Source organism: Thunnus albacares, chromosome 16, assembly GCF_914725855.1.
Source record: "Thunnus albacares chromosome 16, fThuAlb1.1, whole genome shotgun sequence".
Classification (NCBI taxonomy): domain Eukaryota; kingdom Metazoa; phylum Chordata; class Actinopteri; order Scombriformes; family Scombridae; genus Thunnus; species Thunnus albacares.
Genome location: NC_058121.1, coordinates 8647843 through 8662873, shown reverse-complemented (window position 1 = coordinate 8662873; position 15031 = coordinate 8647843). Strand labels below are relative to the sequence as shown.

General features: G+C 38.1%; 2 protein-coding genes across 3 annotated transcripts; one reads left to right on the top strand and one right to left on the bottom strand.

Moving 5' to 3' along the window:
- The first annotated feature begins 709 nt into the window (after positions 1–709).
- On the top strand, positions 710–7843 carry LOC122999690 (serine/threonine-protein phosphatase PP1-beta catalytic subunit-like). Its single transcript, XM_044376825.1, has 8 exons — positions 710–813; positions 3504–3635; positions 3823–4053; positions 4314–4418; positions 4792–4863; positions 5135–5286; positions 5959–6093; positions 6183–7843. Exons 1-8 carry the CDS (start codon positions 762–764, stop codon positions 6285–6287), a joined length of 984 nt encoding a protein of 327 aa, XP_044232760.1. The 5' UTR covers positions 710–761; the 3' UTR covers positions 6288–7843.
- bpnt1 (bisphosphate nucleotidase 1) lies at positions 6480–14830 on the bottom strand. 2 transcript variants are annotated; one of them, XM_044376823.1, is made up of 10 exons: positions 14474–14830; positions 13340–13461; positions 12854–12958; positions 12629–12736; positions 12411–12459; positions 10746–10829; positions 10091–10182; positions 9796–9993; positions 8502–8607; positions 6480–8309 (listed from the first exon to the last, which is right to left on the bottom strand). In XM_044376823.1, the coding sequence occupies exons 2-10, from the start codon at positions 13457–13459 to the stop codon at positions 8158–8160; spliced, it is 1014 nt and encodes a 337-aa protein (XP_044232758.1). In that variant the 5' UTR covers positions 13460–13461; positions 14474–14830; the 3' UTR covers positions 6480–8157. The 2 variants fall into 2 exon arrangements, with proteins under 2 accessions (XP_044232758.1, XP_044232759.1); XM_044376824.1 differs by lacking the exon at positions 10746–10829 and having other exon boundaries at positions 14474–14827.
- Positions 14831–15031: the final 201 nt, after the last annotated feature.

The following is a 15031-nucleotide window of genomic DNA, read 5'->3' as shown; positions in this document are numbered from 1 at the left end:
GATTAGCCTTTCAGTTTCATTTAAGGGGTGTCAGTGTGAGCTGATACTCAACAAACCAAAACAATGAGCTGAAAGCAGCATAGAGCTGCAGACCATTATGTTGATTCTCAGTTGGACTGGCAGTACTAGCAATATGTTCATTTTATAGGGATTTCATATGATTAAATGTTAGTATCAAAAGTGTTGCCTAATGGTGCTAAAAGTATGTAAAATATTTGTAATTTTTTGTATTGCACAGATATTGTGAAATATTACACAATTGATTGACCTTCATGAATCCAGAAGTTTTGCACATGTCTCTTTACTCAATGTATTTATTGATAAAATAAAATTGCTACAATATTTGAGTCATGGCTGATGTACTTTGAAAACAGTTTCTTCCTGCTCTATGAAATTTTTTACAGACATTCATAATCCCCCAGAGGATGAATCCTAATAACGTGACTTTTTAGTATAGTGCCACCATAAGATTGATATTTGTGGTTTCTGATAAGAGTTAAATGTCTGGACAATTATTGGATGCATGAATTTGGTATGGTATGGTCTGGATTAATTGTGTTGCAAGAAGGGGTGTGGGAAAATGTGCGTTATTGTACTTAAGTAGTTATAATACTTCAGCAAATTTCCCCACTTGTGTTAACTTAGATGATTCATGATATCAGTCTGTATGATTTCCTGGCAGGGCTAGTCCTCCAGTAGTGAGCCTACAAGTCAGCGTTCAGGGCAAACTTTGCCCGCCATCCTGCCTGTGTGTCAGAAACATGGCGGAAAGCGAGTTGAACGTTGACAGCCTCATCTCTCGATTACTGGAAGGTAGTGTGTCTCCATTATATTTCGCCTTTCTTTTAGCTTTATCAATAAAATGACTGGATTGTACGTGTTGTTTTTTAACTATTAACTTCACAATGTGTTAGAAAATCGTTCTAGCAGCGTGCATCCTTATCTATCTGTGTTGTTCATCATCGACCCGTAAGCTAACCGCTGCGTTAAAAGCTCTCTGCTCCAGGAAGAGAGAGTTACCGTTATCATGATGCCACAGTTAGCAGCAGCGACATATTCTTTCATGTTAGGCTGTTGGATAACGTTAGTGTTGACACTGTCCGTAAAATGAGGAAATGGCTTGCTGCTGTCAGAGAGAGGGAGAGGCACCTTCACATTACAATAGACAAGACGAGTTTTAGAGTCAGGCAGGTTAACACGGTGTTTTCGGTTTTATTCGAGGGAGAAGGACAATGAACGAGAAACAACCGTGCAACGTCGTGGTTGCTAAGTAACGTTAACTGCTCTCGTTGTCAAGACAGGTAGCTAGCACGTCGGCTGCTGCCCCGCACACACCCTGGATATGTTGGGACTTATGATTGGGACACACCCCCAGCTTTTAGGACGCTAAAGTCTGATTTTTTTTAGACTGAGATTACTACCGAACATTCTAATTGTTACTGACAGCTATTCGGTGGCGGGAAGTAACTAGATACACTGTACTTCAGTACAATTTTGAGGTACTTGTACTGTACATGAGTATTTCCATCTGATGTTGCTTTATACTTTCACTCCACTACATTTCAGAGGGAAATATTGTACCTTCTACTCCACTACTTTAATTTGACAGCTTTAGTTACTTTTCAGATGAAGATTTGACACGTCGTTAAAGATGAAATCAGTGATTTCCAACCTGTTTGGCTTTTGATGTCTTACAAAAAGCAGTGTGTAGTCGGGGTCACATTTCAGATGTCTATGAGTTGTTAACAGCTCCACCAAATAGTGATTTTTCCCTCTAAACTTCTCACATGGTCTCATTTCAATAAATGTTCAAACGATCCAATATTTCACCAAAAATCAAAGATTAGAGAAAAAGCTGAAAACAGATTTGTGTATCAAAACTTTGTTTTTTCTTCTTTCCTCTCCCATTAATCATCTCATGACCCCTCAGATTTATCTGGTGACCCCTTGGAGGGGCCTAACCCCTAGGTTGGGAACCACTGGACTTAACTAGCTAACTGTATATAAGGTAGTTGAAACACTGATACTTCAGTATTAATAATCTAATGATGTCATATATAATAATATATCAGTCAGAGGGACCAAACCACTACTTTTACTGTAATACTTTAACTACATCAAGCTGATAATACTTATGTACTTTTACTTAAGTAGGATTTTTCATGCAGGACTTTTGTAATGAAGTATTTTTACATTGCTGTATTGGTACATTTAGTTGAGTAAAGGATCTTAGTGCTTCTTCCACCAGTGCAGCTATTGGAAGCAAACAACTCAACAAGCATGTTTGTAATGAATAGAGTAATAAAGGATAAAGATTAGCACAAATCTAATCATGGCAAAATGTCATGCACAAACTCAAATTTATGCACAAATTTCACAACAAAGTGAATTTGTACTGAGCGCCTAAAATGTATTAATTTTAAATCAGCAAAAAATAAACAATTAACAGAGCCTGACTATACCAAACCATAACTTTTAAATGAAACACTAAGTTGTTATTTTCCTTTATTTGTTATAATTTATGTATTTAAGTTAACATTTTTGTTTGATATTCTTCATTTTATTATTGAATATTTAGGCCTTTTTTGCTACTTAGAAAATAAAGCATAAAAAAACTACTTTAGCCACTAAGATACAGTTACAGCCAGCAACAAGCTCACTGTTTATTCTTTATACTCTAGCTGCCCTCTAGACTTTGTGTCCTGTTTGGACCACACAGCCCTCACTCACACACTTCCAGCTGAGCTGACAAGCTGTTCATTCCTGTACTTGCCAGTCCATAACAACCCGTGTTGACTGGAGTAAATGGCATGTCTGGCCTAGAAGCAAAGCAAATGCAATGATCAGCTCTCTTTAATGGCACACTGTGATGCAAATGTAAACAAAAGGGTGGAACACATGATTTGAACAAGCTATCACTCACCTCGCTTTTTAATATAATCACCAACTCTAGACAATAATCAAAAATATGTTTCTAATGTTTTCAGATTTTGTAATAGATTTGTTTACATCAGTAATGTCAAACAGGCCTATACCATGATCAGTTGAGAAGTCTGCAGAATGCTGATTTTTATCTATAACAATTAAAGTGTGGATGAGATGGATACAATCTATATGTCATTAAATATCATAATATGGTACATTTTCTGACAATTGACAAATTATTATTGGATAAAATAACCAGACAGGACTGTCTGTCAGCTACTCCATGATTAGTTTATAGTCAAAAAAGCTTCTCAAGTATGAAGATTTGTTTCTTTTCTGTGTCATATTATTGGAAACTGAATATCTCAGACAAAACAAGCAATTATAGGAAGTCAGATTGAAATGTAGCTGACCAGACAGTTGTAACTGAATTCAATGCATGTTAGTTTTGATCAAATAAACGCTGTCAGGTTACTTATTGTATCTGATTTGGTATCCGATTTGATTTCATTCACTCATCCCTTTAACAATCAGCCTATATAAAGACTGTTTACCTCTGTGTACTCTTTGACTTGCAGTGCGAGGATGTCGTCCAGGGAAGGTCGTACAGATGACAGAGGCCGAGGTGCGGGGGCTGTGCATCAAGTCCAGAGAGATTTTCCTCAGTCAGCCGATCCTGTTAGAACTGGAGGCTCCACTCAAAATCTGTGGTGAGAAAGCACCTGTCAACAGCCAGTTTCTTTGTTTACATTTATATTCCTGTGTGATTTATTGTTCACAATTTTAAGGCCATTCATCTTTATTTACATCTATTTTCACCAATAATTCCTTTAATGATTGAGATTGTGGTGTTAAATTGTGATATCAATGAAAAGTGAGCTGAATGCATCGTTCTAGGTGATATCCACGGACAGTACACAGACTTGCTGAGGCTATTCGAGTACGGAGGTTTCCCTCCAGAAGCCAACTATCTGTTTCTGGGGGACTATGTGGACAGAGGGAAACAATCACTGGAGACCATCTGTCTGCTGCTCGCTTACAAGATCAAATACCCAGAAAACTTCTTCTTGCTCAGGGGGAACCACGAGTGTGCCTCCATCAACCGGATTTACGGCTTCTATGATGAGTGTAAGCTTGAAAACATACTTGTGTGTCACGTGGCAACATGTAAATACTGTTCACATTGTTCCTGCCTTTTCTCCAACAAAATAAGCAGTTTGAAGACATCACATTAGTTACAAGTTTGCATTGAGGAATTAAACTTTCTTTACATGAAATAAATATCAAATCTGATTGTAGAAATCCAGTATTATTCTGTTTCGAGCCTAATTTACAAGCACGATTTTTTTGTTTTTGTTGTTTTTAATATTTCTTCATCTTTTCCTCAGGCAAGCGCAGGTTCAACATAAAGCTCTGGAAGACCTTCACAGACTGTTTCAACTGTTTGCCGATTGCTGCGATTATTGACGAGAAGATCTTCTGCTGCCACGGAGGTTTGTGAAGCATCTGTGATTCATAGAAACCAGTAACGTACTACTGGATAGTGTGATAAGGTGTTTAAAATAGCTGATTAGGTCATTACATTTATCATCATTATAGGGCAACATTTTGATGTAATATTTCTAAAAACGTCAGTATTTATTAGAATGCAATGCACATTATTTTGTATTATTACACCATCAGAAATATGTTTAAAATTACAGCTGTATGGCGTTGCATATGAGTATTTTTTTGTCACATTTTACTACATTAGTACACTGTCTGGAAGTCACTATTGTCAAATATGTTTTTTCCATGAACACTGGGATGCATGTAGGATTTACTGTGGTGTGTGGAAACTTTAATACCTTCATCTGTTGTCTTCAGGGCTCTCACCTGATCTGCAGTCCATGGAACAAATTCGACGCATTATGAGACCCACTGATGTCCCAGATACAGGTCTGCTATCCTATGTGTTCAGATTATTTGACCATACTTTAAAATTGAATTAAAAAATAATCATTAAGTAGTTGATCAAGGAAAAAACTTGGGAATTCTGGGAAAGGCTGCTCAGAGAAATTGCTTCAGCTTTCCTTACCAAGAGGCTTAGGTCTACCACAAGTGGGTTTATGTGTATTAGAGGACCAGAACAGGGTCTTAATTTGCATTAATTAGTGAGTGACTGCTCGGCTGTCTGTTTTTCTGACTGCTGAATACTTCTTTTATCCAGGCTTGTTGTGCGACCTGCTGTGGTCAGACCCAGATAAAGACGTCCAGGGCTGGGGGGAGAACGACCGGGGGGTTTCCTTCACTTTCGGGGCCGATGTGGTCAGCAAGTTCCTCAACCGCCACGACCTGGATCTCATCTGTCGAGCACATCAGGTACAATAACACTCACGCTGTTTTGTGATTGTGGGACACATTCAAAACGATACCGTGGAAAATTAAACTTTATTTTTATTAAGGCAAATAAATTGGAACAACTTTACACAGGATTCACAGGACTGAGCAGAAAACGACAGAAAACATTTCAGTGATTTCATGTGAAGAAAGAATCACTGCTTTAGATTAAAGTTTTTTTTATAGATTCATAAATTACAGCATGAAAGTCGAGGCTGTTTTCTGTTAATTTAAGTCATTTTAAAATATGCATTTCCTACAGATGGATGAATAAAATAACCAGGTGGAAAAGTCTGTTTTTAGCTAATTCAGTGAATTAAATACCTGACAAATGAAAGCATACTGCCCTAAAAGATCTTCTCATTAATTCCAACATCCCCTGGATTATAACCAGAGATAGTAAAGGGAAAACTCGTGCTGCAGAAATGGTACAGCAAAATGTCTTTCAGCTGACAAATCTCTATTTTCTCACAGTATGTTGTTGTATCGCCCTAACTGTAAAAACAACTTTAGCAATAATAGTGCAGCTCTGCCCTCCTGTAGCTTTTTGTTTCCTCTACATATCAACGCTAAATACTTGGACCGCATGCTTGACTGGGCTTTGAGCAAACTAAAATGATTAAAACAAATATTTATTTTCCTGTTCTCCTGCAGGTTGTTGAAGACGGCTACGAGTTCTTTGCCAAACGACAGCTGGTGACGCTGTTTTCTGCTCCCAACTACTGCGGGGAGTTTGACAACGCAGGCGGCATGATGAGTGTGGACGAGTCCCTTATGTGCTCTTTTCAGGTAGAAAGCTCAGCGTTTCTTTTAACGGCACACTGATCCTTCTTTATGTGCTGTATTTATTTTATTACTACCATGATTCCGTCTTTCAGATCCTGAAGCCGTCAGAGAAAAAAGCAAAGTACCAGTACGGAGGGGTGAATTCAGGACGCCCCATCACCCCGCCTCGCACCGCTCAGGCACCGAAAAAGAGGTGAGCGGCTGGCCCTGACTCTCCTGCTCCTCCCCCCAGCTGGTCTCTGGCCCTCGTCCCCCCTGCAGGCTGCCTCAAACACTCCAGCCTTCTCTCAGTCAGCTTGTTCGTGTGTAAACAGAAATTCCAGGAGTGTTTTTTTGCTTGTTTGTGGGTATTTCTATGAACCTGTGAGTGGTATTTTTTAATTTTTATGACGCCATGGTATGTATTACTCAGCCCTCCCTTCTACCAGTCAGTCCCATTCAGCAATATTGAAACCAACCTCTTGTGGAAAGGGCAAGATGTTCAGAAAAGATGCTTCCCTGCCTTCAGATTAACAATTTCCATGGTGATTTTGTGAATGCATGCACGCTTGTGAGACTGAGATGGGTTCTTTTAGCCCTAGCCAATGTAAAATCTATAGACTGTCCCAGACAACAGGGCCAAATATTTCCTATCTCTCCTTAATTGGTCTAATGTTAATGTAATTTACTTAACTACTGCCATTGCCCCCTTGTACATGCCTGCGTTAGTACACTGCTTAAAAATAGCTAGTTTGACATTTCAATGATTTTCCTTTGACTCAAGAATGTTTTTCTCTATAGAGATAAATAAAATCCTAAGATTTTGATGATTTAAGTGCAAGAAATATTGCTAGAAATCTTGCTATATGCAAGCATAATCATCTGTACAGGCCATTAAAGTCTATTTGATCTTTAAAAGAAGGACACAGCATTGTAATGCTGTATTTTACTAGGGCATTCATATGGATCAGATGCTCTGTATTACATTAGTGTTTCCAGCCTCTTTTCACAACCAACATCCAGCTATGAACCTTTTTTACCCCGCGCATCACTGAAGGAGTGTTTGTCATTTAATGTGTACAAGAGGAGAGTTTCCATTGTTGGTATAACATGGGCAAAACAGAGCAATGCAATAGCGTAAAAATTAAATTTTCTGTTCTTACAGTATGTAAATTCAGTGTATGTGGCAAATGTGGGAAGCAAACATCAGTGAGAACTCTGAGTTTGTGTCCTTTAGTCTGTTAAGTACAGTAGGTGAGTAGAACAGTAGAGACGGAGCTGCCAGCGCACAAGAGGACGGTGTGTAAAAAAAAATGAAAAGAAAATGGCATCTTGTTAGATAAGAAACTGTTGAACCGTGCAGGATTATAAGAAATAGTTTTCAATATATTCATTTTAAAAGTGATCACAGTTCAAAATGTCATGTTTGGGGAGGTGTTTGTTATCAACCTCTCACAACATCGTTCCAGTCATAAGACATCGCATGACATTGTAAAGACATTAGAATCATCAAGTCAGGACGATGGCATTTTGTTTGTTGTTGTCATTATGCTAGTATATGACATTGTTCCCACTTAGTGGTTATTAAATGAAGTAAATCATTTCCAACTCACTAATGGACATCTAACCTATGTATTTTTTTATTTATTTAAATCTTGCCTTTTGCCTTGTAAATCTGTCGGTCTTCAAGTTGGAAACGGTATGTTAAGATGTTTTGAGATTTGTACAAGTTTGTTTCAAACGAGTGAAATAAATGGAAGTGCTGTTGAGCCTGCTTCCTGCTTGTCGTCTCTGATTAATTCAGTGTTGAGTGATGCTGAATGACACATAAACTGATACGGTGTGAAAATCACCTTTGAAATCACCATCTTCAATCTTGTATTGTGTTGTTTTACAGGTGAACCTTGACATGCAGTTGAAGTCAGATAATGTGAGTTGAAGGGGTATAAATTACAATTTATGACAGTTCCTGACACAAAGAAGCGTCCTGCATGTGTGTCCAGGAGCTGTTCACAGTGGATTTAAAGCTTCATGTTGATTCTCTGCACCACAGAGGGACGTTTGTGTGATTGTTGATGGAGACGGACCTCAATCTGACTTCAGGGCTTGCAACACTGACTGTGGTACTCTGCTGATGTAGTACTCGTGGTTGCGTAGTGTAGCAAGAACCCCAGCAGAGTTCATGTGCTTTACATTAGCGTCGTAGCGGTATGCATTGCCATGCATATCAGTCAGTTTACCTGCACAAGGAAAAAGAACAGATTAGTAATTACTCAACTTTTAAAGCATCAAATTAAAGCTTCCTATAAGAAATACTGTGCTGGATTGTTTTAAAAGCTTTTCAAAGTGAGTACAAGGTGACACACTTTTGCATTTTAATACTTCCACATATACACAACGTGTACTGCTGAGATGGAAATGAAGGTTTTTACCTCCAACAGCATGCAGAATGGCTTCACCAGCACAAGTGTCCCATTTCTTGCATCCTGGACTGGCGAAGACATAAGCAGAAGCTTTTCCCTCAACAAGCTGGATTACCTGCAGATAGATGATTGGATAAGCAGCCGTTCTTCATGAATCAACAGGTTCTTTACCCGGTGTATTGGTAGTGTTAGAACACTGCTTTTTGCCCAGGCTTACAGCAGTGCTCAAATGATAGGTCAATCAAAAGACAACTAATGACAAATTTGATCAGTTGATTTAGCAAAAAAAAAACACTTGCTCTTTCTCAATTTCTTGCACCCACCACTGAGGACATGATAGATTTTCTTCATTTCATATAATTTTAAATTGAATGTCTATGGATATTTGACTGTTGATCAAACAATGCAAGCAATTTACAACAACCATTATTCAAAAAGCAGATCAAGTCCTTTATATCTGGTCAACAGAAATCAGCAGACATCTTTTAGCATTTCCCATAACACTGGAATGCATTTTCACTTTTATACTATACATATTTAAACAGCTACAGGCCAGATAGCCATTACATTTATGATATAGATGTTTAGGGTCCTCCTAGGATTATTCTTTCTTTCACAGTTCTTTTTATTAAATATCGCAATTTACATAAATTTGCAAAAGAGCACCATTCCCACCCCACAGTGATCGTCTCCTACCCCCTGCTGCCACTCGGTAATGTTAAACTTGCTCTACTTTATCGAGCAATGTACAACATGGTATGCATGTATACACAAGTGTAAACAATGAAAGACCATAGTTAATACAAGGCGCTTAGTAATAATGAAAAGCATTTAAGTTATGATGAGGGGTCAAGAAGAGGCAAGACGCAAAGGCCTGAAATGTCAAAAACCAAGGGTCAAGGGTCAAAACATGATAATTTCACTATTTATTACCGTCTCCTATGATTATTCTTATAGATTGTAATCACATATATTAGCTGTATTAGCATGAAATTAGCTGTATCATGATTTATGCTGACAAACCAGGACAACGTTCCTGTCCATTCAGCACAGACTGATCTAAAGATTTCAGAGTTACCGGTGATAACAGATGATAAAAGCAGTAAAAGCCTGAAGTCTGATCTTACAGCGACATTTGAGGTCGGCTGAGGTCAGAATCAGAAACTCTAACTGCATTGGTACTTCATGCAGAAGTCATCTCGACACCAAACTCTGTTTTGGAATGTTAAGTTGAAAAAAAAAACTACTTATGTAAATTACATTTACATCAGCTCAGTGTGTTGTCAACTCTACAGTCTCTCACCTTGTTTCCTGCACCACCCACTCTTATGACTTCATGAGGTTCCATGGCATCTACGCAGTCCGTTACCAGCTTGTTGCTATGTGAACGGGTGGTGGTGACGATGCGTCTGTCACCTGGAACTTCCTGCAGCTGAAATCCAAAAGCACCCAATCCTGGCATTCCCCAAATGGTTCTACCTAAAGCTGCCCCTGCTCCGAGCTGACAAGGGAAGAAAGTCTGAATTAACTACGACCACAGAAGAACAGAATAACAGTTTATACGACACAACTGCAGGAGCATTTATTTTGGTCTGTACCTGGTAGTTGTAGAAAGGCTGGTTGATGACACCCGCGATAGGTCTTCCTCCGTATGCAACACCAATAAGCACCGTCACATTATCCAGGAGCCCTGATGTCACAAAATAGCAGGTCAATACGGTATTTACATGCAGGACAGTACGAGACAAAAATCTGTTGAGAATATTAATCATTAAAGATTGCTTCCCTGTTGGTTCAATTAATAGTCTACACTAGAGCTGCAACGATTAGTTGATTAATCAATTAGTTGATCGACAGAAAATTATTCTGCAACTATTAAGAGAATCAAATAATCGTTTTAGTCCTTTTTCAAGCAAATATACCCGAAATTTGCTGCTTTTGCTTTGTCAGATGTGAGTGTTTTAATGCTATTCTTTGTCATAATGATAGTAAACTGAATATCTTTGTGTTTTGGACAGTTGTTTGGACAAAATAAGACATTTAAAGATGTAACCTTTGAATCTGAGAAATTATAACGGGGCCTTTTCTCTATTTTCTGACATTTTTTAGACAAATGACTTATTGAATAATCAAGAAATTAATCAGAATATTAATCAATAATGAAAATAATCATCAGTTGCAGCCCTAGTCTACACTGCCAGAGTGAAGTTTTCTATCAGTTCCCTGTTCTTATCGTCTATCTGTCACCCATACAGAGAGCTGTGCTGAGAAGCTGAGAGGTGTCCGACCCTTTGAGTGGTGTCTGGGCCTCAGCTCGGAGATGAAGACACTTTGACGCTGGGGTCAGCAGAAAGGAAGTGAGAGACACAGGTAGACAGAAGAAGCGGAGAAAGAAGGAAAAGAAAAGGATGAAAGTGACAGTGAAGCTCTGATAGTGAAGAGCAGATAGCAACCAAACCAAACTAAACATCACAATAAAGATTTAAATTAAAGACCTTACAGCAACATGTTCACTGTCAGGTAGTTCAATAACTTGTCAAAAATGTAGTAAAATGTGTTAATATTATTCAATAATTAATACATTTATTAAAAACATTCTACGATGGCAGCTGTCTCTTAAAATCATATTAGTACACCTCAAGCAAAGTTAAAGCCAAAAGCACCAAACACATTTTAAACTGTGACCATGGCAACAACACTTACTGTACGCTTCACAGTACATTATACATTAACTTGCTAGAGAAAAATAACTATAGATTAAAGTAACTACAAACAAACTTTTCCTTGCATTGGTTTCATAATATAAGCGTGTTCCAAATCTGAAAATAATGAACTTGGAAACTCTATTTAGTTCATTATTTCCTTATATTGGAACATCTCTCTGTACATTATTGGTTTGTTTACACTAACTGGTGAACATTATTTCAGGGCTGCAACTAATGATTATTATAGTTATTGATTAGTTGTTTAGTTGATGAAATATCAACAAAAAAAGAGTGCAAAATGCCCAACATAAGCTTTGAAAGTCAAGGTGACATCTTTAAATGTCTTATCTTCACATTTGAGAGGCAGGAACCAGCATAAAGTTGACAAGTTGTCAGAATTCTTTCCCATATCATAACCTGTAATGCAACAATATTGACTAATAGCTAAAAAGAATGCAAATATTGTACTGTTACTACATTATTAGTCAATAAAAACGTGACAATACTTTCTAGATAATACTGACTAGTTTCAGCAATTGTTAACTGCAATTTATTGACATTATTATGATAACAGGTTTCATTAGACTTCAAACCACTGAGAAGGAGTTTTTTTATCACACTTTGACAGCTCGTAGTTACATCATAAGCTGCCGCTGACCTTTAAAACATTATAGATGATTACAGATTAATAAATATAAATGAAGGTTCGGGGTGCAGTGTTTGGTTGGCTGCGCTGGTGGTGACATCATGCTGCATGCCTGAATGTGACAGCTGTTTGATGTAGAGCTGAAACAATTAGGAAAATAATTCATGCTTTTCTTTATCTTACGTGATAGAAAACTGAATATCTTTGAGTTTCAGGCTGCCGTTTGAACAAAATAAGCTATTTTAAGATGTCACTTGAGCTTTAAGAAACTGTGATGGATATTTTTTATTGATTTTATGAACCAAATGATTCATCGATTAACCAGAAATGAATGAATAATCATTGATGAAATTAACTTTACTAATTGTATGTGTGCTGTAATGCCTTTAATAAGAGAAATAAAAGTATTTGTCCAGTCAACATGTTGGACAAGAACTGAGTAGCTCACATTGATGTCTCAGCCTACACTGCAGAAAAAAAAAGCAAGCATTTGTGTTGCATACCAATTCACACATGCAGTGTCAGATTAAAAAAAAAAACAAAAAAACACACATTTGAAGAGTTTACCTTCAGTATACTCCTTTGTGCCATCGAGCGGATCCACCCACACAACTAGCTGAGAACAGAGACACATTCAGAGTTATTCTGTTCACACAGTGAGAGTGAACTCACACAAACTGTAATACACATATTTTCAAAGATTGTGATATGCAGCCTCCCAGTCGTTCAGCCTAATACCTTTTACTGAAAATATACTTTGTGTTTCTGAATGTACTGGCTGTTACCTCCTCTTCTTTCAGTCCGCTATACTCTGCTGGGCAGCACTTCTGAAGGATTTCCTCTGCCTGGCCCTTTTCAATGAGGTCTTCAGTTACCTCCTCAGCTGGAAGCTCCTATATGAACAAGTGATACATGTGATAAATGTCCCCTCACTCTCCTTCTGAAGCCCAATACTTGAATAATCTTGTAAAACCAACCTACTAAACAAAGTCTCTAATGCACTCACTCACCTCCTCGCCAATAATGGTGATTTTGGGGAAGCGTCTGGACAGTGAAGCACAAATGCTCTGCTGTGCTAGTCTGTCTGCCAGCGTCTGCAGATCATTAGCGCCAGTCTGTTCATGGGGACACAGAGGACATTATTTTTAGCAGAAGTATCTATTGCATCTTTATCTCTTATTTACAATGCTGCACTTGCACACCGAATGTGGAATATGATGTATATTTGTGTATATTTTTTACTTCCTGTCTCTCCTATGTTTCTCTTGTCTCTCCCTCTTTTTTTTGGTAAATATATTCATTTTGTACTCTGCCTTCAATGTGTTGCCGTGCATTGACAATAAAAGCTCTTGAAGTAAAAAAGCCAAAAAACAATTCATCTCAACCTAGACTGCTTTGAAACTTCACTGCAGACAGTATTTTGTTGTTTGATGTGTCCATCCTGCATATTTAACCTGCTCGACAATTTAAGTACCAAAAAAATAAAAGGGTTCCACCTTTTCCACGATGCCAAGTTCTCCACTCTGAAGGACCTTCCTCACAATAGCTCCAGCCTTCTCAGCCACAGTGTAAGCAGATGCCACCAGGCGCATAATCACAGCAGGACTCCCAGACATTGCTGAAAGAGCAAAACAGTACACCTTTCTTAAGTTATCACACTCAGTAACATGACTAAATATATACAGGTCTGTAGCCTAAAGAGTTAATAATGAAGTTGAGCTAGGGGATACATCCCTCATGCCACCAGAGCTTACTAAAGCAGTTTGGTCTGACAGTAACAGGCTTTCTTGTTGCAGCCAGGCTTGTTTTATACAACTGGAAGAGCCCACATAGACCAGTGTGGATAGACTGGCCACACTGGTCTAGTCCTGATGGAGACTGCTGCTTTTGAACATTTGATTGCCAGAGTAAATAACGTAAATAAAAGTAGCCAAATGTGGCATAATTTTCTGACGTACATTAAAGATGCTACATCTAATGGTTAACGGTACAAATGAACACTTTTTGACTGCCTTTTTGTTTGTTTGTTTTAAATAAATGTGTACTGTGAGTTTGTTTGGTTTTGTTTGCCTGTTTTTTTCTGTCTTTTCCCCTTTATTTAAGTGTCACATTTATACTATCTGTATGTTTGTACTGTCAAAATCAAACGACCTTGAATGACAAAAAATAATGAAGTTAAGATGTTGATCGTTGAATAGATGTGCAAAACATGTTCCTAAAATTGAACTGCAGCCCCTTGTGCAAACTGTCTGATAAAAATACTCTTGCTTCTCTTTGTTTACATATAATCTTCTGTGATTATTTTAGATTTTAAAATGTGCAGCTAATGGCAATAACTGGATTGACCTCACCACAGACAGCAGCTGTCATTAGCTAAGATTTCCTGCTTTTACTGACATGTTCTTTTACAGTCAAGCTTCACTGATTAAGCATAAAGTCCTGAATTGAGCAGGAAACTGTATTTTAGAGCAGATAGGTTAACTAGCTCATCTAAATACAGAGAGCTACAGTCAGAATGGACAGTAAGCTTCTAGCTACCATGCTGCTGTTGTTAGTTAGCTTTATTAGAAATATTAATCCAAGAATATCATGTATTAAAGTCTCAGTAGTGAAGTGGTGTGAGTACTTACTGACGGTCACACTGAGAGATAGCCAGTAATCAGTTTTTCTATGGGTTGAACGAGTTGAATTTGGGAACTGTAGGAAGGGAAAGACCTTTGAGCCAAAGAGCTGACTCTAATTGTCAAAATAATAATCGGGCCAGCAAGAGACATTTCGTCACTTATCTCAGCGAGCTAAATGGGCAGCTAGCAAGATAGCTTGTCATGACGTTCAGTTAAGGATCATCTACCAACTAAAGATAAGTTTAAAGTCACACATAAAGAGGTAACTAACACCGACGTAAATCTAGTAGTGATCCTAAAGAACCGAAGGTGTGTCCGTCTTGCTCAGAAACGATCAAATCTGCCGTCGGCGGCTTTCGAGCAAATGCGGAAGTCCATGGTAGTGAACTATCCCGCTTTACGTTCTCTCTGTGCAAAAAGTCACATGTTGGGTCCTAATCTCCGTCGAGTTTGATTTGAAGGCGAAAGGGCTCCAAACTCCTTGCACAGAAAAAATGTAATTCAATATATTTTCCTGACAGATTTCTTTAAAAAAAAAATACCACTACCAAACAAGATGTGAGA

Coding starts and splice junctions, on each gene's coding strand:
- LOC122999690 (XM_044376825.1), top strand. CDS start 762: ATGGCGGAAAGCGAGTTGAACGTTGACAGCCTCATCTCTCGATTACTG. Junction 4,054..4,313: donor TTACGGCTTCTATGATGAGT/GTAAGCTTGAAA, acceptor TCTTTTCCTCAG/GCAAGCGCAGGTTCAACATA. Junction 4,419..4,791: donor GATCTTCTGCTGCCACGGAG/GTTTGTGAAGCA, acceptor TGTTGTCTTCAG/GGCTCTCACCTGATCTGCAG.
- bpnt1 (XM_044376823.1), bottom strand. CDS start 13,459: ATGTCTGGGAGTCCTGCTGTGATTATGCGCCTGGTGGCATCTGCTTAC. Junction 12,959..13,339: donor AACTTGGCATCGTGGAAAAG/GTGGAACCCTTT, acceptor CCCCATGAACAG/ACTGGCGCTAATGATCTGCA. Junction 12,737..12,853: donor TCACCATTATTGGCGAGGAG/GTGAGTGAGTGC, acceptor TTGTTCATATAG/GAGCTTCCAGCTGAGGAGGT.